The following is a 23,295-nucleotide window of genomic DNA, read 5'->3' on the forward strand; positions in this document are numbered from 1 at the left end:
CATATGTATGCTCAGAAAGCTCTCCCTGACACATGCACACAAGTGTATGTGTACATACACTCCCCTAACACACTTCTTTCTCTCACCACCCTCAAATTAACTCTAGTCTACCCTTTTCCATGTATTTGAAGCCATTCCTTTAGATTTAAGTAGATCAGGTGAGAAAGTTCAAGATGTAAATATAGTACTCTCAGACCCTACCTAAATGTGCTTTGCTGGAAAAGCATCTATTTTAGCCCAGAGAAATAAATGCTATGCATGTGTTGTTGAAGGAAGGCAACCAAAAAGATCATCTAGGTAGATATTGAAGGCCAGATGCTGATTTAAACAGAACTTGTGCATGGGTGGGAACAAAGGCCGAAGAAAGAGTGACTGAGTGCAAGATATGAAAAACAACAAAAAAACCCCTTTAGATATTACTCTCTTCATGGAGAAAGAACATTTCAAATTTGTAACAGATTCATCTGCATACAAATTTTTAAACTGGAACAAGACAACTTTGCAACACAGAGGACTTGGTTCAGCAGAACAGAGCAGATTAACAAAAGGTTGGCAGAAAGATCTGTACTACTTTTACCACTGCTGGGTCCATTCTTTCCCAACTCCTGCCTTCTGGTCTGTAACTTGCATTTCCTTTTTGTATAGTAACCATCCCTACAAACTATTGTACAGTCTCTTTCCTGTTATCAACTGAAGTTTAACTCTGAGCTTAACTCACACACCTGTAGTTGGCAGAGCTGCTCAAGCTGGCAGCTATTGACTTGTTATTCCTCACCATCTGCCTGTACCACCACAAACTGAAGAAGCCTCTTTCAAGTGCACACTCTCAGTTATTCACAGGAGAGGTTCAATCTCTCCTTTGCTTCCTAGCAGTTCAGTTGGACCCCTATTTGATCCAGTTGTGGGAATAAGGAAAACTGCAACTTCACTGCTGGCTGCTTAGCTACAAACTTCTAACAGAACGTAATACACAGTTCAGATACACGATTTATTCACAGTTCAGTGCATCTGCCACATTTTCTGTGGCTGTCCCAGCTTTTACTACGGCATCATTTCATTAGGGGGAAAAAAAAAAAAAAGAAAAAAAAAGTGACAATGCTTCCTGGAATTTGGTCAATTTTCAATCTATATCGCTAAGGAACTTTCTGTACTCACACCATTTTAGCACTTTAAAAACTTTCCTTCTGCAACCCACCACCTAGAAATGACAGAATAAAACCTATTTTTCTTCTTTCAGACAGAATGATTCCACAGCTATGATGTAGGCTTGCTCTCTCAGAGGGGTTAAGAATAATTCATCAGCAGAGCACTTAGCCTCACTGCCCTAAAAATATAAGAGGAAAAAGACTTTGACTTAAATTCTGGCTCTTCACAATGCATTATTATTACCTCAGAGCCCACACATTACACTTATTATTTATTCATTATTACTACTTAAAGGTTCCAGGGGTAGTAAAAGGATTATTTTCCTAGTCATGGACTACTAAATTTCTTGGGCCTGAGTTACAAATGTGTTACTGAGATTCAAAGTTGTTGTGTCTGTGTAGTTTCTATTATCTTTCATAAGATTTCTGGAATGGAACAGCATTACTAGGAGTTAATTTTATTTTTGAGAAAAAAAAATCCAATTCAATTTAAATAGCCATAAACATGTTCTCCTTGCTAATAATTATAGGAAAATTATAATAAGTAAAAAATTATAATAATAGTTAAAGTACTTGTTGAGGCTGAGTAATTCTAGAAAACTGATGTTCCATTTTTGACAAGCACATGTGATGTGTCTTTAAGACAGAATTTATCACATTCTGGGGAGTTAATGTAGACTTTAAGTGATAACACTACATAACATGTGGAAAGCAAGAGAAAGAAGAAAACAGAGAAATACGAGAAAATTTGCAGAAGACAGATAACAGCTTTTAAATCAAACAATATCTTTCTATTCCTTTCCCCCATCTTCTCAGGAAAAAGGGGTTTTTTCCACTATGTGTGAAACATATGACCCAGTCTAGGGATTAAGTATAGGTGTGGTTAACATGAGCATTAGGCCAATGTGATAACTGGTCTGCTCTAATAAAGCCACATGATTTTGTTCACAAAAGCTTTTAAAACTCTGATTTATAATCTTGTTTTTTATGGTAGGAGAAGTACAAAACGAAACTCCTAGGAACTACAATTACCTCCTAACAGGAACGTTCCAAGCACAGGAAGCAGAAAGGCTGCTTTGGAACTGCTTCAAACTTAGTTGCTTTCAGAAAAGAGATTTTAAATAAACCTGTATGATTTTACCTGTTCATATTGCTTCTTTTCTATGTTCTCTTGCAAAATACTAAAAATTTTCAGTACTGAGTTTTATGCCTTTGGTCTGTGATGGGAAAGAAAAGTGGAAGTACCTGTCTGGTCACCAACAGCCACAGAAGTAGAAACAGGAAGGAGGAAGACTGCCATACAAAGCCAAACTATGCAGGATCCAATGTACTTCATCTCCCCCCAGACACAAGTGAACAAACGGCAACAAATCTGAAACAAAAAATAAGCATATTCAGAACAATCTCATTCTTCTCACCTCACCTCGTCAGAAAACTACAAACAAGAACTTCGTAACTATGAAGAGGAAGTTGCTAGTGACATACAAGTGTGCAATTTATCTGTTTAAGGAGCTACAAAAAAGATTTATGCCAGTTTGGAAATAGATGATGAATATACTCCTTTTTAGTTCTTTATTAATAAACTCAGAAGTAACACCTTAGAAATACTAACATGCAGATATTAATTGCAAAGGCACTGAATGTTCATTTCATTTGTAATTACTATTTTTGTTTGATATTTCTCCCCAAATTATTTTTCAATTTTCAATATTTTAGCTATACTGTTTGGTGTCACAAAACTCACAGTGACTAATGAAGTAGTCCTCAAATGGAACAAAGGCAACATGCAATTGTTCGAGTTTAACCACAGAAGAAGCCAAAATGTAGTATTTCTCCACTTTGCAAAGTGCCTAGAGCAGCCAATATTCATTTTCCAGTTTAAATCTCACAAAAGTACAGGCTTCAACAACACAAACTGGTACTGTCATTAGAGGACAAAAGCTTCCTCCTAAGCCAACCGCGACGTATAAATACACATAAATTTAATGCAACGCTGAAAAAGTCTAATATTTTTTCTAATAATGTTTACTGTCAGAAAAGCAAATAATATACCTAAGATGCAATTTTTGTAATTATTTTCGCAAGGCACCTTATTCAGCATCAAAGCTATTCTGTCACGCACTGACAGCAACTACATCATGATTAACTTTTCTAGCCTTCCCATCGGCAGCAAAGAGAATACATGTTCAAATAAATTATCATTTAATTTCCTGCACCTGCTTTACAAGCAGGCATCGGGAATTCAGTAGAGCTGCCGCTCTGGAGGTCTGGTTTTCCGAAGGGCTCTGATCACCAACATCGCCACCCCCTCGCTGCCGCCGCACCTCCGGGCTTGGATCCTCTCCCGCCGGCTTCTCCAGGAGGCTCCGCTCCCTCGCACAACAGGCGCACCGGAGCCTACGGGGCGCCCGTGGAGCGACCCGAGCCCTCGGCAGCACAGACTAACTCGGCAGCGCCGGCAGCTTCGTTTCCCTTGGATCGAGCCGCGTTTGCCGGAGGGAGGGTCCGACCCTCCGGGCGGGAAGGCAAGCGGGCAGCTCCCCGGCGCGGCTGGGCGGGCACCCGGGCAGCGCCCCCGCCCCGCTGCCCGAGCCGCTCTCCAGCTCTCGGCTCCGCGCCTCGCCCCCGGCCCCCGCCCCGGGCTCCCTCCGCCGCGCCCGCCCCGTCTTCCCTGCCCCTGCCTGCGGCGCCGGGAGCCAGGGGAGCCCGGGGAGCGAGCGAGGGGCAGGCGCCCGCCGCCGCTTCCTCCGCAGCCCCGGGGCCGAGCGGGGCCGGGAGCTCGTCCGGGCCGGCGGCGCCTGCGAGCGGGGCAGCTCCGCTCCGCGGGGCGCTGCGGCGGCACCTGCGCCGGGCCGGCAGGTGAGGGGCCGCCGCGGGCCGGGGGCGGCCAGCCGGCCCCATCGGGCCGGGACTCGGCCCGCGGCATCCCCGGGCTCTGCCCGAGAGCTGCGGGCGGCGCGGTGCCCCCTCCCCGCAGGGCACTGCCCGCCCGTGCCGCTGCTCACTCACCAGCGCGGTCCCACCAACTGCGTGCAGGCCGGCCGGCACGCGTGCTAATTCCAAGGTAGGTTTTTAAATGTAAATATATGCGCAATCAGCATTGTGGCAACTCGCAACAGTTTAATCAGTTTTGTAAATTACTGCTTATTTAGCTGGGCTGTTTATATTTGCATATCTTCGCATATAGCTATAGTCACCCACTAGCATATACAATGTATTTACGCAGTCATTAGCAGAATATTATAGCACAGGCTGATTACAGTACGTTAAAAACTTACGGTATAGATCATGTTTATATAAGACATAGTTAATGTTAGCAATGATAAACTTAAATGACAGTTTTGGAAATCAAAAACCCCTGAACAAAAACACCACAAAACAAGCCAGGAATGGTGTAGTGTGCGTGGGTGTGCACATGTAAGATGTTTAGATAATTGACTACAAATGATGAGTGGCTTACCTTTAATTTTTTTATTGATGTGTCCCCTAGAAGCACTGGAAATGCCTGTACAGAGCTGCTGTAATGCGGAGGAGTTGCTGGAGTGAGTCTCCAAAGAGTGGTAGAGGGGGATGCAGCTCTGTCCTTATTAGTCTCACAGTGTGACCCTCCCACTCAGTGAGCACAGAATACCCTGCAAGAAAGAACAAACAGCCACCCAGACACAGATTTTACATAATCCTATGTGTACATCCCAAGTCAGGTAACAATGTAAGAAATGTTTGGCGTTTTTTCTCCTTCCTCCTACCTATCTAAAAAGCACCCTCTCAACAGTTCCATAAATTAGACAGCCATGGTGTGAAGGCATGAATGAAAGAGTATCTGGTTTCTAGCTGTGAAGAACCAATTATGTACATTACTACACTGACAGAAACTAGCTTTTATCTTTTAAGTGTAGGCATACTTTAATTTTATGTACTTTTATATGCTTCATCATAAATTTAAAAATCAGCCATGCAAGAAACAAAGAGTACACCTATTTATGGCACTGATGCTGTAATGCACAGTGAATTACAGAAATTTGTTTTGCCTTTTAAAATCTGTCATTTACAAACCTGAATGTTCTTGCACTTATAATATCATCTATCTGTGATGAAATGCTGAGACTGAGCACTGCCACTGGCTCTTATCTGAATGTGCCAAACTGCACTTTTTTCAGGTTCCCCAAGTGTGCTTGTGGCAGTTTTCCGTATTTCACTTAAAGATGTGAACTAGATAGAAGGACAGAGAGAAGTAAAACAACCAGAAACAGATATACAGAAGACAGAGTAGGACTTATGTATATGATTTATATATATTTATATATATTTCCAAGACATATTTTACCTTTTTCTAGGTGAATAATTCTGATGGGAGAAAAAAAGGAAGGTGGCCACAGGAAAATTTATCAGCTTAACATCAATTAAACCAATTGGTCTTCAGAAAATATATAGGGTAAACTCTCTTCTACCCCAGCTCCCATACCTAAAATCCTCCCACCCACTCAGCAGATTTTGGAATGTGTTTCCTCATTTCAATCAAGATAACTAGCCAGGATAACCAACAAATCACATGGAAAGACATGATTATCTTCCTGGTTTGAATTTCAAAACAGTTGTTGTTCTTCCCAACTTAGAATCGCGAAAGAAAGATGAAATTGCAGCTTACGTACACATCTGCTGGGGTGTTTTATTCCACAGCTTTGCCACAGACTTGTGGTGTAACTTTAGGCAAGTCACACTTCTTGCTTGCTCATTCTGTAAATTATAGAAAGTAAAGCTATCTTACCTCTCAGGGTGAGGTACAAGAGCCCAATCTCACAGCTGACAAATCATCGGAGCACTCTTCTCCTTCAGACTGTTCATTTGATAAAGGCTTCAAGGTTGAGCGCTAATTCTGTGTTTCAGAGTTGTGAGATCCTGTTTGTAAAAGTTCTGCCCCTAGTAAAAGGCATGATAATTTTTTTTTGAGAAGAACTGCATTTCTCATTGCTCCTGCAAGCTACAAAAATTCTAATTTTTTTTCTTCTTTTTACATGTCCTAAATACATGGATTCATCTACCTTACATGAATATAAAAAGTCTCATTAATTTCAATCAAGTATAAGCTCTGAAGTAGCTAAGCATTTTAATTGCATAAGGGTTTGCACATACAATCAGTTTATCCTTAAAAGAAACATTTCTGCCTCTTAAAATTTCAGTAATGCTTCAAGGTCCAGACCCAAATACAGTCGTCATTTCCTGTGAAGCAATAATGAAACAATTCCTGAACCAAGGATGTTGCTTCGATTGCAAAATACTGACACTGCAGTTGGAAAACTAAATACCTTATTTGGACCATGTCAACTTAAAAAAAAAAAAAATCACATCTGCATGAAAGCAGTAAGCAGAAGAATTAGAAACTGCTACAACCTTCCCTGACTAACACATACACTTCCTTTACTCTGGGCCAGATCTTCAATTAAACAGGATTATTCTAGTTCACATAAAAGAATTACAGTGATTTATACTGGTTGAGGAGCACCACATTAGGGACTGTCATCGTATGTATTTATGTGCAACAGTGTTCACATTATTAAAAACAGTTCAAATGACTAGTGACATGAAAATTGGGAACAAGAAAAACCTCACTGTTTAAAAACCTCTGTCATGACCTCCAAAAAAAGGCTTCTCTCTGCCTCCCGTAATATCATAAGCAAAGCCACAACTGGTGACACATCTGTTGTTGCCACTAACAGCTTAGAAATCCCAAACACTTCCTCACCTGCAGTTACTGATGCACTCCAGAGAAAATGTCTATACATTGTCTTATCTGCTTTAAATCTGGGAAGTACTGGAAACACTGATAATCTAAGCTGAAGCAGCAGTGATGCCTTGAGCAAATGGATGATATCCCATCTTGTCTTTGCAGCAACACATTTTTCCAGCTATTTCAGAGTTTAGCTAAAGCACACAGAAGACAGAATTGGACCTGGATCCAGGAAAGAGTCAAGGCAAACACAGCAAGAAGCAGAAAGTAGAGAAATTTGGGTTTGAAGCCATACTTAGCACAGACATGCGGAGAACGTTCCATCTCCTGTGCCAAGGCAAAAGTGCTCCACTGAACAGCTTTTGCTACAACTGCAGTTGCAGGCAAGATGCAGGGGGAAAAGGTGAGAGAATTGGGGAGCTAAAGCACTGACTTATTTTTGTAGAAAACTTTTCTTTATTGCTAGCGCTCACTTTCAGCCTTTATTTCTTTTTTGTCATGATTAGATATCCAAACCAGCCAAGTTGCATAATTCGCTCTGTCTGTGCGATGTTAACAGCTTTGTCTCCATCTCGTTAGACCCACATTTTCAACTGTTGCTTACAACAACAGATATGCAGGAATGAAGCTGTAAACTTGGACAAAACTCTTTAAAAGCAGCAGTATCCTATTTGAAAAAAAATGTTGTAAAAGGAGATTAATTTGAAACGCCCCTCACCACACAGTTTCTCACTGAATGTAGTGCTCAGTATTTCTGTTCCGTTGTGTAAGCCCTTATGTGGCATTGTTGCTTGCCAGATGATCCTTTCTGCCCTCTGCAAGATTTGCCGGTCACGACAACTGCATTCCACTGAAGCAATTAAAATATAAATGCTTTTAAATACATGAGACTGAACTATGGTGAACTTAGACGAAACAGGTGGAATCTGAGCCCTGGGGAAGTTAATGGAAATTTTGACATTGATGTAAATGGAGCAAAAATGTCACTCAAATGAGGGCACTTTGGCAAAAAAACTACATAAAAAGGGAATTATTTATATGCATGTGCACACATACTAAGCACTCCTAAGCAGCAAAGCCAACAGAAAAGCTGAATGTCACTTCGTTTCTGCTATAGGAGACAAAAAACAAAAAATCCAACTGCTACTTCTTCTACAGCATACTTAAGCAGCACTGAGATTTTCAGTAGAGGGGCCAAAATAAGTCAAAAAATACAGACAGAATACATTATAGTTTTGTGGTATTTGTTGTCTTAGCACAGGCATTTTCTTCACTCTTTGACCCTTTACAACATGTCTTAAAATAACCAGTTGCTAGTAAGTGGTACAGCAACCAAAAGAAAAAAAAAAAAAGAAAAAAATGTACACTTTTTATCTTGAATTCCAATATCACTGATAAACCCAATCTCAAAAAAATAACCATTCACAGTGTTTAGTGTTATCGGGTCTTAATATGTTTCATTTTTTTTCATAGTGGCATTTTAATTCAAAATATATACATTTCAAAGTAAATAAATCAATATCATGAAATATTGCTTATATTTACCAGTAGTAAACATGCCAAAATCTGTATCATATGCTTTGAACACTATTCATTAATATTCCAGAAAAATTCATTTCTCAGTGTATACTACTCTTTAAAGTGTTAGTTCAAAAATTCAAAACCTAAGTTATTCAAACCTGAAATACTTCTGGATTTGGAGAATTCAGTAAAACATCAGTCTAGGCCTAGAGAAACATTGCTAAGATTAATGGCAATAAAATATTCCTTATCTAGTAAAAGGCATACCTTACTTTTTCTTCCTATGAACAAATACATATATTTGTGTGTGTGTATGTGTGTGTATATATATATACACATATAGCCATGCCCTAAACAGCTTGCCACAAGTTCTATTGTTTCACAAACCAAAGACATACACAATAAAAAATGAAGTTTACCACAGTTCTTCTTCCTCTTCTTGCCTTCATATGGAATCTGCCCTACCTGTAAAGTAGAAAATGCATGCTTTTTGGTGGATTTTGTATTGCACAAGAAAAAAGTAAGTTGTCAAGCAGCTAATTTAGGAAGAGAAGTGCTGAAATGTGATTTTCCAAAACAAGTCAAACCACAACTTCTGGCTTATTTTAGATTGAAGTATCCATATGTCTTTAAAAGTCATTATACATAATGAAAAGGTCATGGCCAGGTTTTAGGCAGCTTTGCTGGGAAGTATAGGTATTTGCCTAATACTTCTGTATGAATATGTGTAAAATCCTACACATAGTCTGAAAGCATCTATAAATTAGTAAAATGTGTTAATTTAAAATTTATATAATGCAAATATTGGGAAAATGAAGGCAAATAGCAAAAAAAGGTATCAGCAGAGTTTAAGATCCTACAAGTAGACTAGGCTGTATAAGACCTGCAGACTTAATGGGCAGCATTATTTCAGCTCAGAAAATACTTTGTGCCTGATTTAACTTCAGGAAGATGAAACATAGATTTTAAATTGTAACAAATATGCCTAAGGGTTCTCAAGTCTCAGTATTAGCTGGTGTCTCCTACTGTTATGTCCTTTCTAACCAGCTAATTTGCCCAAATAGTATTTAAAAATGGAATACTACTATGATAAATAACCACTTTCTAGGTCTAGTTGTAAAGAGTTTCAAATTTTTAGAAAGTAATTTCTATAAATTAGCATATGCCATACGAACTGATATATAGTGAACAGTTTTATCAACATAGTAGCTACAATTATATTAACACATCCAGGATTCTGAGCTCATGCAGAGCTATTTACTATTATGCTATCTCAGTGCTCAATTTCAATACTGTCAAGCAACACAAAAAATGAAATATTCAAATGACAAGTATTTTATTTATATTTATTGCTGAATAAATAGGCACAATAATCTAGAAAGTCATAATAAGTGCATATTTAATCTGTATCTCTGCATTCACATACTTTATTTGCCTCTCATCTAGGAGTAATATTCTCAGGGTTTAACCATTATACTTTTAAGAAAGTAGTTTTGTAGATTTATGTAAGCTTGATGAGCAAGCCTAGAGCTATCTAGTTATGGTCTCTGATGTAAAAGAACCCTGATTTCAGTAGCATCTAAAAGACTGCAGCTAGATGTAAGACCGCAGTGCATGCAAAAAGAGAAGAAAAGATCTGGCTGTCGCATGCCCTCTAAACCAGCCTACTGACCTATACATTTTGCAAGTCAACATCCTGTATCACCCTGTGTATTTATGAATTTTTGGGAGCTGAGGATTTCAGCACTAATAGAAGATGACAGTCCAAAGGGAGAACCTATCAGACCGTGTTTGCATGACTATTTGTGTGTTTATGCACTGCAATTCAAATAAATTTTCCTGTTCACTAGGAATGCAAATTCCAATGCTACCTCATAGAAGGGCCATATTTAAATAAATGGAAGGTTCTTTAAAGAAATGTAGCCATGTAATATATCAAGCGTAACATTTGCCTCAATCTCTAAATTGTTTATTTTTAGCACGTCAAAACTGGTTTATACAAAATGGAGAAATTCAATTTTGGAGCAAGGCCAAGTGATTTACCATGAACATGCCATTTTGATGACGCCTGGAGTTGCTACAAACTGCTTTGGTTTCTTCCCTTTCCTGGTGAGTGGAATCCAGATAAATCTTGCTAGTAAACTCTGTACTTAATCTTGCCAATTAGCCATTGACTTATTGTGTCCAATTATTAATGCTGGAACCGACTATGTTCAAACAGCTTAGACTGGCAATTGTTTACTGAGGTCATATTTTACATGACAAACGTTCACATCCTGACCTAGGGTAAGCACATGGTGGGAAGGGAAGGGAAGGGAAGGGAAGGGAAGGGAAGGGAAGGGAAGGGAAGGGAAGGGAAGGGAAGGGAAGGGAAGGGAAGGGAAGGGAAGGGAAGGGAAGGGAAGGGAAGGGAAGGGAAGGGAAGGGAAGGGAAGGGAAGGGAAGGGAAGGGAAGGGAAGGGAAGGGCAGGGCAGGGCAGGGCAGGGCAGGGCAGGGCAGGGCAGGGCAGGGCAGGGCAGGGCAGGGCAGGGCAGGGCAGGGAAGGGAAGGGAAGGGAAGGGAAGGGAAGGGAAGAATCACCAGTCCTGGCTCCAATGTTGATCCAGCTGATGTGGCCAGACTTCTTGGAGATGCATTTTTGTTGCCCTTGTAGCCCTAGAGTTAATTTTCTTTCTAAATAAATCAGTTAGCAGGTGCAATTCGTTCTTCTAGACCTTTCTGGAAAGGGGTTGGAGGACTTCAGGGATCTTGAGCGGGTTTGATCCTCCCTTACAGTCCATGCCAGCATCTTCACCTCATTCCAGTGCCAGTGCTGTACTGTGTTGTACCTATCTCCAGGAGCCAAAACAAGGACATTTTTCCCAGAAAAGGGCTGCTTCACCTCCATATGGCCCCCACTCTTCTTCAGCCACATCTTGTTCTTTGTCACAGTGTATTGTTTCCAACAATCCTTCGTTGGCTTCACCCCTATCAGTGCATGAGATATACACATTAGCTCTTTATCTTCAGGGCTTCTACAAGGGGAAGACACTTTTCAGAGAGAAACAACTTTTTTTTTATAACAAAATTGTGTTTGTCGAAAATTTTTTTTAGTATGAATAATCATAGCTTGACATGCTTTCAAACCTATTTATGAAGAAGTAATTCTGGTGCATGTGTTAAAACTAAAAGGTCAGATTTGTTAAAAAATTAGAACTCACAAACTGTTCTAGGACTGAGTTGGTCAAAGATTCATCAGCAACATTGAGCTTGTCTCTCCTGTTTCAATATCATTCTGTTTCCCAGGACTTAGAATAGAGGTTATTTCTTTAAGGAACTGTTAATGAGTTACAGATACTTCACTGGTCCTTAGGGAACTTTAAAATTTACTTCAACAGAGGATTTGATGCCTGGAGAATAAAATTAGAAAAAAAAAATAGGCTAGAACAGAATACACTAAGCCTGTTGGCAGGAGTGAGAAAAAAAAGAAACACAAATTAAACAAACAAAAACCAAAAAACCCTAACCACAGAAGGCCTGCAAGAAGAAGACTACATAACCAAAAACAAGAGCTTGCATGAGGCACACATTTCTTCTTACACAGGATTTATCATTCCCACAGAATTATTTCTTGCAATCAGAACCTGGGTTTGACTGCCAAGTTAGACTAGCCTAGTTCCAAATGACAAATCTGGCAAGCCTCCTTTAGAGTCCTCTGTAGTACTGAGCTTTACTACATAAATCAGTGGGAGTCTGAGTGTATCCCATGGCTGCTTGTGGTGCATCACAGCAAACCTCTGGAGAAGTGTTACCAGTGCACAGAGAAGGAAGCTGTGTACATCAAAGCACACTTCTGCAATTACAGCAAGACAAAGGATTACACACATTCACTTGATTTTCTGTGTTCCTGTGGTGTGAAGACTACAGAGCTAATAAACCTAAAGTAGTTTAATCACAAGTTTAAATCCAGCTTTAAGCATTATCAGTTAGTTCAGGCCAAGGGAATTGTGGAAGTGAGTTATGGTCCTGTCAACACGTGTAAGCAACCAGCAAGTGGGGTGAAACCTGAATGCAAGTCATGTGAGGCACCTGAGATGTCTAAACTAAAGGTGTAATTTCCCTTGGAGAATACAGATTTGGAGTCTGCTCTTTATAAGTGTCTCTCTTGATTTTAGAGTGACAGTGTTAACTTCAACAGGACACCTTAGTTTCTGAAGTGAATCTGGGCATGGTTAAAGGTTTTATAGAATCCGTGGGCTTCCAACCAGTTTAAATAAACTTTACGACCAACATGGCTTTTAGATATCTTTAGATAAGGTAGTCTTATATACTTAGAAATACTTATATTCTTTTTGTGACTAAAAGTTAACTACAAAAATGACCTACACTGCTAAAACATATTTTTATAATTATGTAAATTGTTCGCAAAGTAAATTGGACTGATACTAATAAACTGAGTCAAATTCAGTGTACAGAGGACTTTAATGAATATCCCACAAGCATTGCCTGCAACAGATGTGATTAAATAATAATTTTCAGTTACGTCTACATAAAGGCCTTCCATTTACATTCGATCTCCTCAAGAGTTTCATTAACACAAACTTACCTTGGCCTGTAGCAAAGGCATGCATACCCCTTTTAAATATAATCTAACTTTATTATCTGAGAGATGATTAAAAATGTAGGTAGTATTTTGAGTGGAGAACTTCCACTCCTGTGATTTTATCAGAGTATTAAAGATACATAAAAATTTGTAAAAGAGCATTCTCCACTTGTATATTAGATGGTCCCAGGCAGTACTGAGGGATAGTTGTAACTGCTCAGATCCCCACCTTACTATAATTTCTCATGTCAGAAGTTAATTCAGAAGTCTGAAATACTTCTCAGTCTATGCCATTGCCATCACTTTGAGTTCAGAAGCTGTCCCATCAAACTCCGCAACCCTCTGCCTTGCCTGAATGATGACAGCTGTCTCTAGACTGGAGAGACAAGGCAAGGAAAACCATAGAAGGAAAAGGGACAGGAGGGAGGATGACACTTACCACATGGGAGGCTCTCGCTAGTCACCTGTAGTGGTTTGAAAGCAAAACAAATGAGAGGCTCCAAGTCAGAGATACAATTTAATAGGAGCAAAAGGAAAGAAAGTAAAATAAAATAGATGCAATAATACAAAAGACCACTGGCAGAGTCAGAATACAACCTGAGCGGAGTGATGGAAGCAGTCCAGATGAGGTGGTCCTCCTGAAGCAGTGATCCCGTAGAAAGGTCTGGTAGCTCGGATCCTCTGGGAATCCAGTGGGTAAGCACCCCTATGGTGTTCAGAGTCTCAGCTTATATCCAGGCTGAAATGCTTGGTTCCTCCCTCTGGGTGGAGCATCTCACAATGGGATGGTGAGTCATGTGATAAGGCCTGATGGGCCCATTAACAGGAGATAGTCCAGGAGGGGGTTATCTGTGCGTTGTGTGGCAAAGGTGCTGATGGGCCCATTAACAGAAGACAATTCAGAGTGGAGGAGGCAGGGAGCACTGCCTCACATGGTTTCAACAGTTCACGAAGATGGTGATAGAATATACTTCAACCCAGGACATCACCTATGAAAACTAAGATATCTAAAATATAAAACATTGAATAATTTAGTGATTTACTACTCTATCTTTGAATTATTTACCAGTATGAGAGTCAGGAGCTGAGGCCATAAGATAAAAAGAAACAGAAGTGAAAATTAAGATACTAGGGGATCCTTTGATATAGGGTAGCCAAATGGGTTGGGCTAGATTTCTTTTCATCTGTTTGTTAATGAAACACAAGCTAATCTTGATGCATTCAGACTTATTCAACCTTTTTCAGTATAGAATACTATGCAAGGCAGTTCTTTTTATGATGTTATCAGTTTTAGAGTCCTGTGAGTTTTTCTGTTTATCAGTAAATGGAGACAAGAGTGAAGCATCATTCTATGGTACATTCCAGATGTGTAAGTGGGCATGGACAAAAAATCCCTATAAATCTGACTCAATTAAGGATTGGATCTCCCTTTACTGATGTAGCCAATGGGTATGCTTTTGATGCTTTAAGAAATATTTAATCCATAACTGAGCCACAATTATGGGGAGCCATAGTTTCCCCATCTTCCCCCGTATTTCAGCTTCTTTTCTCTGAAGTTAAAATATGTGTTAAAATGTCTTCATAACTTTGACAACTGAGAAGTGCATTTAACAATGATTTACAGAAAAGCTATCAGCATTAAGAACAACGCCACAAGTCAGGAAAAAATGAAAACAGAAGAAATACCCTCTACTATTAAAATAGCACAATGAGAAACCCCCCTGAAAATAGCTTCACCCACTTAATTTCTGCTTAAATAACACTAAAAAATGTCAGTGTGGTTCATTTTAAAACTGAAACATTTTTCAACATATTTAAAAAATCCTTATCTAGAAATAAATTTTTGTCGTTCCTTTTCTTACTGTTTTTCCTGAAATAAACTTTCTCCCACAGGACTGATCCCCATTCCATTAATGACCCTGCTTTCTGCTGTGAGATTTGCTTATTTAGCACATGGTTGTTCTCTCCTATGCTGCTTGCAGGATGCCACTGCTATGTAGCTCCACTCTAGGATCTCGCTGGAAAGAATGAGCAAAACAGAACTAGAAAGTCAGTGCAAGTAAAACATTTCTGGTTTTCTGCTGAGCATGGGAAGTTTGGTAAGTTTTTTTTGGTGGTTTTTTTTTTAGAGTGAAAATTTGAATTCACTAAGTCAATATATGCTGTAGCATAAACTTCATTTGGGCCAGAATGTCATACCTGCTTTCCATGACCTCCCCATAGTGGCTAGGGCTGTGAGTTACAAGTGTTGGAGACCTCACTCCAGGATTTCACTCTAAACAGAAAGTATGAGCAATGCTTCCTGTCATCCTCAGAAAAAGCACAATTAAGAAATAAATATACCAGAAAGAGACTGCTTACTTGGATTATGATATGCCTTTATCTATTAAATAGCCTTATGGTATCAGAGGTCTTTTCTATGTACAAACTTAGGCCATTCTCAACTCCTTCTGAATAACAAAGATTGAGGAGTTTTTTAAATTTCATCTGTTTTTTGCTACAAAGCAGTGTGGTTTTGTGGTAGGTGGGTTTTTTGTTTGGTTGGTTAGCAACTTTTTCTGGACCCATTCCTGCTCATTGACATCAATTAGCAAGCAGAATGCTTGGACAGTGGAAGCTAACACAATGGCAGAGTTACACAAGCAATACCATATAAAGCAGTAGTGCAGCTACACTCCTGCTACTTAGCATTTCTTTCTGTTAAATCCCAACTTTTTTAAAGCCATCTCAGTGCATGTGAAGCTATTGTTACCTCCCTTAAAATGTTTCAACTGTCCAAAATGCTGTATGCTGCTCAGTAAGGTTAACTATTTACTCTCACAAATAAAACCTTGTATTTGATTTCACTGTCTCACCTTTTCCCTGGACAATCTTAATCACCCTACAAAAATGGACATACCATTATTTCCTACTCAGTCATTTTCATGTCAACAGCAAGATGTTCACAATGTTTTCTAGATAAGGAAAGCAAAGCCTTGCACTCAATTTAATTATGTTTATCTAGCAGTAACGTGATAGTTTTGCAGCAAGCCAGCTGAGCAATCTCCAAATTTTGAGAGAATGTTCTAAGTATATGTGAGAACATTATTTTTCTGACAACTGGAAAAGTAGAATTGAAACAAATTTTGAAGTTGCTTAGCAATGCTTCATCTAACTTATAACTGCTTATTTTTCAAAAATATTTGGTTAGTCACTACTATCAAGTAGAATGGTATGCTACTATCATTCAGAGCTGCTTTATCTCATACAAAAATGTGCACTGAGACCTTTCTTGCAGACCTGCTTTACTTACAAACCCAGTCTAATTTTAGTGGCATGCATATGAATACTCTCAAAACCCAACATAGATATAGCTAGAGAACCCCATTGTGAAGGAGGAAATAGCTAGTAGCAACAAAAATGAATGCTTTTGGTTTATTTAGAAATCCATCCTTTGAATGTCAGGTGTGTTTAAAGAAAGTGCTCATATTTTCAACACATTGGTGTAGTGTGTTACTTGTTTGAATGATGCCAAAAGTCAACACAGCTAAAACCCAAATGGAATAAAACCTGATAACATCTGCAATGGCTAGGACTTCAAAGGTGATCAACATGAAACCACACATGAGCAAAGATGATGGTGAGTGTACTAACAGTCATAACATAAATATTTACACATTGGAAAATGTTTTAAATCAACCTGTACAATGCCAGAAAATATCACACTTGGAGTATGCTACTTAAGAGAACACAAAACCACAAAATAACTAATTTATGAAAGACCAACAAGTGTAAGTTATTTCATAGAAAACAGGGAAAAACATACATACCTGCCAGATGACATTTACATTGTAACATTATAGGTAACATTACACAGTTTGCAAAATGGAGACTGCACAAACATGACAAATTTGAACTGATACCTAATGTAACAAACAAACTGAAAAGTAACTGATGACACCACCAAAGGCAGGGGAAAATTTAAGCAATATCTACAACAGAATAACTTTACCAGTGTAAGAGTGTTGGTGTGAAGTGCTACAAAAATAGTAATCAGCAGCAGGTAGTAAAGCGAGTCAGGGCTTGAAAGCCTCCAAGGAGGGAGGCAACATCTCTGCAGACATTCTGCTCGTCTGTTTGACTCTCCTCATGGTGAAGAGATTTCTCTTCATATCCAGCTGGACTCTTTCTCGTGTCCACTTGTGCCCAGCTGGCATCCTTGTGTACTTTTGAACTACTCTGCGTCATTTTTCTCAGTGACTTTGCCCTGTGTGTAGGCTGTGATTTGGTGTCCTGAAGGCTTTTCTGTGTTAACCAAAGACCATTCCCATGCCAAAAAACATCCTTCTATAATAGCAAGCATGCTGACACAGAAAGCAAACTGTGTCTTCTTTGCAGACTGTACTTCCTCTACATCTTTTATTCAGCCAACATGGAAATCCAGGAAAATGTTAGTCACAAAATGATGGTCAAAAAATGTGGCTACCAACACATCTGGGTATGTATTTTCTACTCTTCTTCATACCAGATTCCCACCAGGGTTTTTCTTCTTGGAGTGACTAAAAACATGCTTTGTGGGATATTTTGATGTCCTTTGCTTCTACAGAAAGTACGGCCTGTGCACGTGGTTCTTTTAGGCACTGCTCTTTCCTCTGGTTAAAACTGAGGACATTGTAGCAAGAAGATACCTTAAATAGAGCAAAATTTCTGGTGGACTTGTTTAATTTGGTGACTATAATAAAGCAAATAAGAACCCAGTAAAAACAGAAGTGGAAAGTTTTTTAATATCAAAGCAAATATACACACAAAATAAATACAAGCACATAATAATTTAAGTGAATATCTGCCATGCATCATTTTACAAAATAATATGTATATTTCTGCTGTTTTGCACTGAAAAATACTTTTTGTTTTGTTTTGTTTGTTTGTTTGTTTGTTTTTTTGGGTTTTTTGGTTTTGTTGTTGTTGTTGTTGTTGTTTTGGTTTGGTTTTTTGGTCCAAAAAAACCAGGGACAGAATCCGGCAAATGAACTGAGCGTTTTTGTGACAAAGAAAAATCAGTGCTGGAATAAGGGAAGGAAAACAGTCACCAAGATCTGTCAATACATAAAAGAGATACAGGATTGTACAAACTTATACTAGTGTGTCTGTCACGTAACAAATAAGAGACCAACAGAAAATGAAAGATGAAGGTGAAAAGATCAACAAGACCATATTTATTATGATTTTCTATCTGTTCTTGAATTACCAAGCTGATCAGAGTTCAGAAATGGAAATTCTGCGGTTGCAAATATTAGAAAGAATGTTTTAGGTAAGTTAGTAATACATTAATAGAAAAGAATTCTTACTTGAATATATAGTGAAGAAATAGAGTTTGGGTAAGCTCTAGCCGTGCATATCTACAGAAATGGAATTTTTTATGATGGCATTGAATGCTTGAATTTATGGGCATTTTATAGGCTTGAATGCTTTGGAAAGCAATGGTGCCATCAATAGTGACAGAGCTTGACGAGGAAAGTAAGATTTGGAACAATCCATTTTAGTTTTGAAAAATTTGGTTTAAAACTGATTTATACTTAACTTTAAAAAGAGAAATCATTCCTATATTACACACTAACTCCCGAAGTTCTTGCTATGCTGAAACTTCTGCGGAAATGTGAAATCTCTCCCAGTAAAGCTTACGAGATGTGGCTCTCCCGAGATCTCTGGCGACCCTCCTGCGCGGCTCTGGAGACCTGCACCGCGGGTGCCCTCTGGTGGACGAGAGAGGAAAATGCCCCGAATCGCCGGGAAAGGCTTCTGCTGCTGAGACGGGATTCTTACACCTACAATCGATGTGCTTTGTAATTATAGATTGATTAAAAATTATTTATTTGAATCGCTGATTAAAAATGGTGAGCTTCTATAACACTCTTTCTCTATTAATACCATCTGTTTTCCTTACCTCCTTCAACGATTATTCAACTGCAACCCAAAGAGGAAAGCAGTTCACCTGTAGGAGATCATGAAACAGGAAGAGTACCTTAAACTAAGTCGTTGTCCAAAACATAGAAGAAAAAGTATTACTGTAATATGCATCCATCTCTGCTGTTTCTTTTACTGGGTACAGGGAAAATTAAGCCTTAGTGGTAGCTTGAAGCCCTGGCATTCCTTTGGGTCTTGAATAATGAAAATTATACAAGCCAGAACTTTCAATATGGAATCAAGACTGAGATTGTTCCTCACTATGTACATACACATGCCTGACTCTACACAGTTGGTTTAGAATCATAGAATGGTTTTGAGTGTGAAAGGACCTTAAAGTTCATCTAGCTCCCATCACTCTGCCATGGACAGGGACACCTTGCACTAGACGAGGTTGCTCCATCCAACCTGGTCTTGGACACTGCCAGCATTGTGGCATCCACAACTTCTCTAGGAAACCTGTTCCAGTGCCATAATCAGTCTTTTTTGACTCTACATGTTTAAAGTTTTTGTCTCAGTTTACAGACATATACAGAGCTGTGTTTGTTTGCATCCATGTTCACTGAAAACTAACTGATAAATGATCCACATTGTTACAGAGCATACATTTTAGATAGGACAGAAATGGCAGAAAGTAGAATAATTTGCTCTTCTGTTAAGTCAAAACTACAGAGGTTTTACAGAACTACTGCTATGCCACTATTGAACAAAGAGGTCTTAATGATAAAACTTCACAGTCAGCAGCCATAATCTCATGCCATTCTTCCTCTAGGATATTGCTTTGTGCTACTGCCCTACTATCCAATTCCTGGTGCAATTGCTGAGAATAATGTTTTTCTTTGCATTCTCCAAAATACTATCTTCTATCCAAATACAGTTGCTGTGTCAGTGGCTTTAATCACTGACATGTTCAGGTTGGAAGTGACTCTTGGCGCTTTTTTTTGTCCAACCTCATGCTCAAAACAGGGTCACAATGAATCCAGACCAGCTTGCTCAAGGTTTTATCAGTCAAATTTTGTAAACCTTCAAGAACAGATGTTGAAAATCCTGTCTGGGCTATTTGATCCACTGCTTAATTATCCTAACACTTTTCCCCCCCCATATATTCAGTCAGATCCTCCTATTTTAATGTATGTTGACTGTCGCTTTTACTGTGGCCCATCGACTCTATTGTCTGGCCAGCCTCCCTGCCAGCCTGCTGTTTGGGCCCCACAGCCATCTCTTCCGTGGGTTGAACAAGCCCAGCTCCCTCCCCTCTCCACAGAAAACAACTGCTACACAGTCCAACACCCTGGTGACCCTCTCCTGAACCCACTCCAGTTTATCAGTCTGTTTCTTGAACTGAGAAAATTAGATTCATCAACTCTCTACACATGGAAGCATTAAGCCTACTTTTCCCCATTTTTAAAAAACAGGCAACTTCTTGTGCTCCTGGGTATGGGCTTAAGGCCTATTTTGAGATGAGGCTCACCTGTTTGTACTGTTCATTATAATATAAAAATAACCTCTTCTGTGCTGCTAGACAGCCCTTGATGCCCAGGATTCTTTATGCAGTCCATATGTTGGGTTTAAATAATGTAGATGGCTTTGAATCAGTCTTCTGAGCCAGAAGAAATTCACCTTTAACATGAAGATTACCCTCTAACACCATCAAACTGACAAACCCCAGCCTTTGCTGATGTCCTAGAACAGGCATACTGAGCTGAACTATCTGAAAGATAGTAAGTGCGATGACTGAAAGACTGTATGGCTTCCTATATTGACCTTTTAGTGCCAACAGCAAACCCTTTGGAAAACAGGGAAAGCTTAACAACCTCCCCTTGCAAATCCTATCCTTTCTGGCACTCCCCTGCTAAGGGGCCTTCTGAGCTGGAGGCTGCTTCTCTGTACTAGTGCTTAATACTGCTTGACAGACCTCTCATCCATGAATTTCTCTATTAATTTTTAACATATGCACTTGGTACTTAAAACATCCTATGTTAAGAGTATCTTTTTGTTAAAATTTTGCAAAGCATTCTCTTTCTTAGCCTGCTGCTTGTTGATTTATTTTGTGCCCATTTTCTTTTGATATGAGCATGACTAATTGTCCTCTATTCTCTGTTCCTTGTGCCAGTCAGAACCTTTAAAATTCTATCACTTCTCCTTGAGCAGCATCTTTTCCAAGATGATGATTCCTAATTACTTACTTTTTTTCTGTGCACAAGAAGGTACTCCTCACTTTGCTCACACTTGTCATCCCCTAAACTATCAAAAATTCTGTGTAACTTTTTGACACAGACATCAAAGCAACTCACTGTCCATGGAGCATAATGATCATTACACTATGTCCTTCCCAGTAGTATCGATACTTAGCTAAAGTTAGTGCCAGCTTTTCCATTAAATTCAGGGGTCAGAATTTAATCTATTGTTTTGCTTACTTTCCATCTTGTTTCTTCTGTGCATCCTGGGAAGATCTCCATTTTCCTTCCAAGTTTATGCCTTGATTGCAGTTTTCCCATGTACAAAAGGCTAGCAGTATCTTTAATAATTTCAGACAAACATGCAGAAAACAGTACTTTAGATGTTCTAATATGATGAAGGAGTCAGTTCATTGTTTGATTAGTGCCATGATAAAAATACTGTGGAATTCTCTTTTTTTTCCTCTGAAAACTGCAGGCTGAAAGTTTCATGGGAAAACAACATTCACACTCATTTTTGTTGTGGGAATGTTCACGCAATTCTGTTGTGGAAGTTCACATTACTTTTGTTCTTAACATTTCATGCAGAACTATAATTTACACTCAGAAAAGCTTTTAATTATTGAGTTAAAAAAAAAAATGGAGAGCCTTGAAGGCTCTAATCGTTTTTACAGCCCTTCCTAAAGAAAATGACCTATACTCTGTGTTCTGGAGAAATTAATCATCACCTCTTCTGCCCTCAGACTCCTTTTTTTAAAATTCTGGTTTTGTTCAAGTAAACAAACCAAGGAACCAAGAATAAAAAAGAACCTCCATAAACATTACCATGCAGCATTTAGTAGTTCATGAAAAGAAAGCCACGCTAAATTCTTTCATAGATTAATTCTAAATTTCTGACTCAACTTCTTATTTGCATGTTGTGACCTTTAGAAGGATGACCTCTGTTCCAAAATAAAAACTAAAATAAAATACTCTTTTACCCTTCTTCAATACTGCCACAACAAGAAAATACACATACATCTTAGTGCACAGATTAGCTATTCCTCTCCACCTTGTGACAGTTCTGTGCTTTCATAAAGAGTTTACTAGTCCCAAACTATGCCAGTTTTTTTCTTTATGTGTTAGGAAGTCACATTTTAGGGACTGAGCAATGCCATTTCAAATACTTAAATTGTTATATTTGCATATATTTGTATATAGTGATTATACAAAGTTAAGTAAATTATTTATATAAATTATTTCATGGAATTTATTATAAAATTCTTGTTGAGAAGGACATGTTAAATAGACACAAAAAGTGAACTGATGGCACAGAAAGTCTATCTTAGCCTCCAAAAATGGGGATTCAGCCTCTGGCTTGGGCTTCCCAAAAAACAGTGTGCCAGTGCTGATGTCTATGCTGGGGAGAACATCACTGTATGCTTACCCACTTCATGTATTTTTTCCCTCAGTTCCACTAAACATTGAGAAAACCTTATTCCCGACCCAATGGGACCATCTATTTTCCCCGTCATGACATCAATACTTTTTTTTGAAAACTGTTTTCTTCCCTATTCTTACCCAAAATAAGAACTGAGCTGATTTAAGCCAAGTTAAAGTCAAACTGAAAGTTTCATAACGTTCATAAAACCTTGTCCCTATTTTAATGTAAATGTTGAGTCACTGATTCATGAGTAAAAACTACTGATACTGAAAAAGATTTATAGGGAAAATGAGGTTTCTCTTGGTGAAAAATGATAGAACACTTAATCCAAGCACTCTGAAAACATAGGCATGACTGAGGATCTTGAAATAAGGTAACATTTTAGGGTAAGGAAACAATACAAGCAGCAAAGGTGTGAAAGTGACATCATATTGTTCTTTCTATATTAAACTAGCAGTAAATGACATCCAAGTTTGTGGGTACAGCAGAAAATCAAACCCATAGAGTGAAAATTAACTACTAATTGTCATAGGTAGAAGAATTATGCAAGAAAGGCCTCATAAAATCAGGCCTGCTCTGTTAAATTAATAGCTAACCTGTCATTTCTTCTGGGTGCAGCTAAGTAATTTGCAAGTTGCCATGCGAAAACAATCCTGGTATGAGAGCTCGTTAACACAACAACCTATTCTTGAGTGAAAAACAACTAGCACCTGCATAAGCAATAAGATCTGTCTCCTGAGAATCTGTAGAAAAAAAATGTAAACTAAAAATACAGAAG

General features: G+C 38.8%; 1 protein-coding gene and 1 long non-coding RNA gene across 5 annotated transcripts in view; one reads left to right on the plus strand and one right to left on the minus strand.

Moving 5' to 3' along the window:
- The window catches only part of COL19A1 (collagen type XIX alpha 1 chain), a 178,359-nt gene extending 173,671 nt beyond the window's left edge, over window positions 1-4,688 (minus strand). The window contains exons 1-2 of one of the 2 annotated variants that reach the window (XM_066179717.1): window positions 4,606-4,688; window positions 2,391-2,517 (exon numbers count right to left, since the gene is read on the minus strand). In XM_066179717.1, the coding sequence (XP_066035814.1) occupies window positions 2,391-2,481 (91 nt within the window). In that variant the 5' untranslated portion in view covers window positions 2,482-2,517; window positions 4,606-4,688. Of the gene's footprint in view, window positions 1-2,390; window positions 2,518-4,154; window positions 4,184-4,605 lie in introns of those variants that run through there. The other variant, XM_066179718.1, reaches the window with a different exon arrangement.
- Window positions 4,136-18,862, plus strand: LOC136287211 (uncharacterized). Of its 3 annotated transcripts, XR_010720099.1 has the most exons (7): window positions 4,162-4,209; window positions 4,636-4,854; window positions 7,033-7,273; window positions 10,371-10,500; window positions 14,957-15,073; window positions 17,352-17,451; window positions 17,964-18,862. It is a non-coding gene; the product is annotated as an uncharacterized lncRNA (long non-coding RNA). The 3 variants fall into 3 exon arrangements; XR_010720100.1 differs by lacking the exon at window positions 17,352-17,451; XR_010720101.1 differs by lacking the exons at window positions 4,636-4,854; window positions 7,033-7,273 and having other exon boundaries at window positions 4,136-4,209.
- The last annotated feature ends 4,433 nt before the right edge of the window (window positions 18,863-23,295 follow it).

Source organism: Chamaea fasciata, unplaced genomic scaffold (assembly GCF_029207755.1).
Source record: "Chamaea fasciata isolate MVZ Bird 193981 ecotype frontalis unplaced genomic scaffold, bChaFas1.0.hap1 SCAF_3, whole genome shotgun sequence".
Classification (NCBI taxonomy): domain Eukaryota; kingdom Metazoa; phylum Chordata; class Aves; order Passeriformes; family Sylviidae; genus Chamaea; species Chamaea fasciata.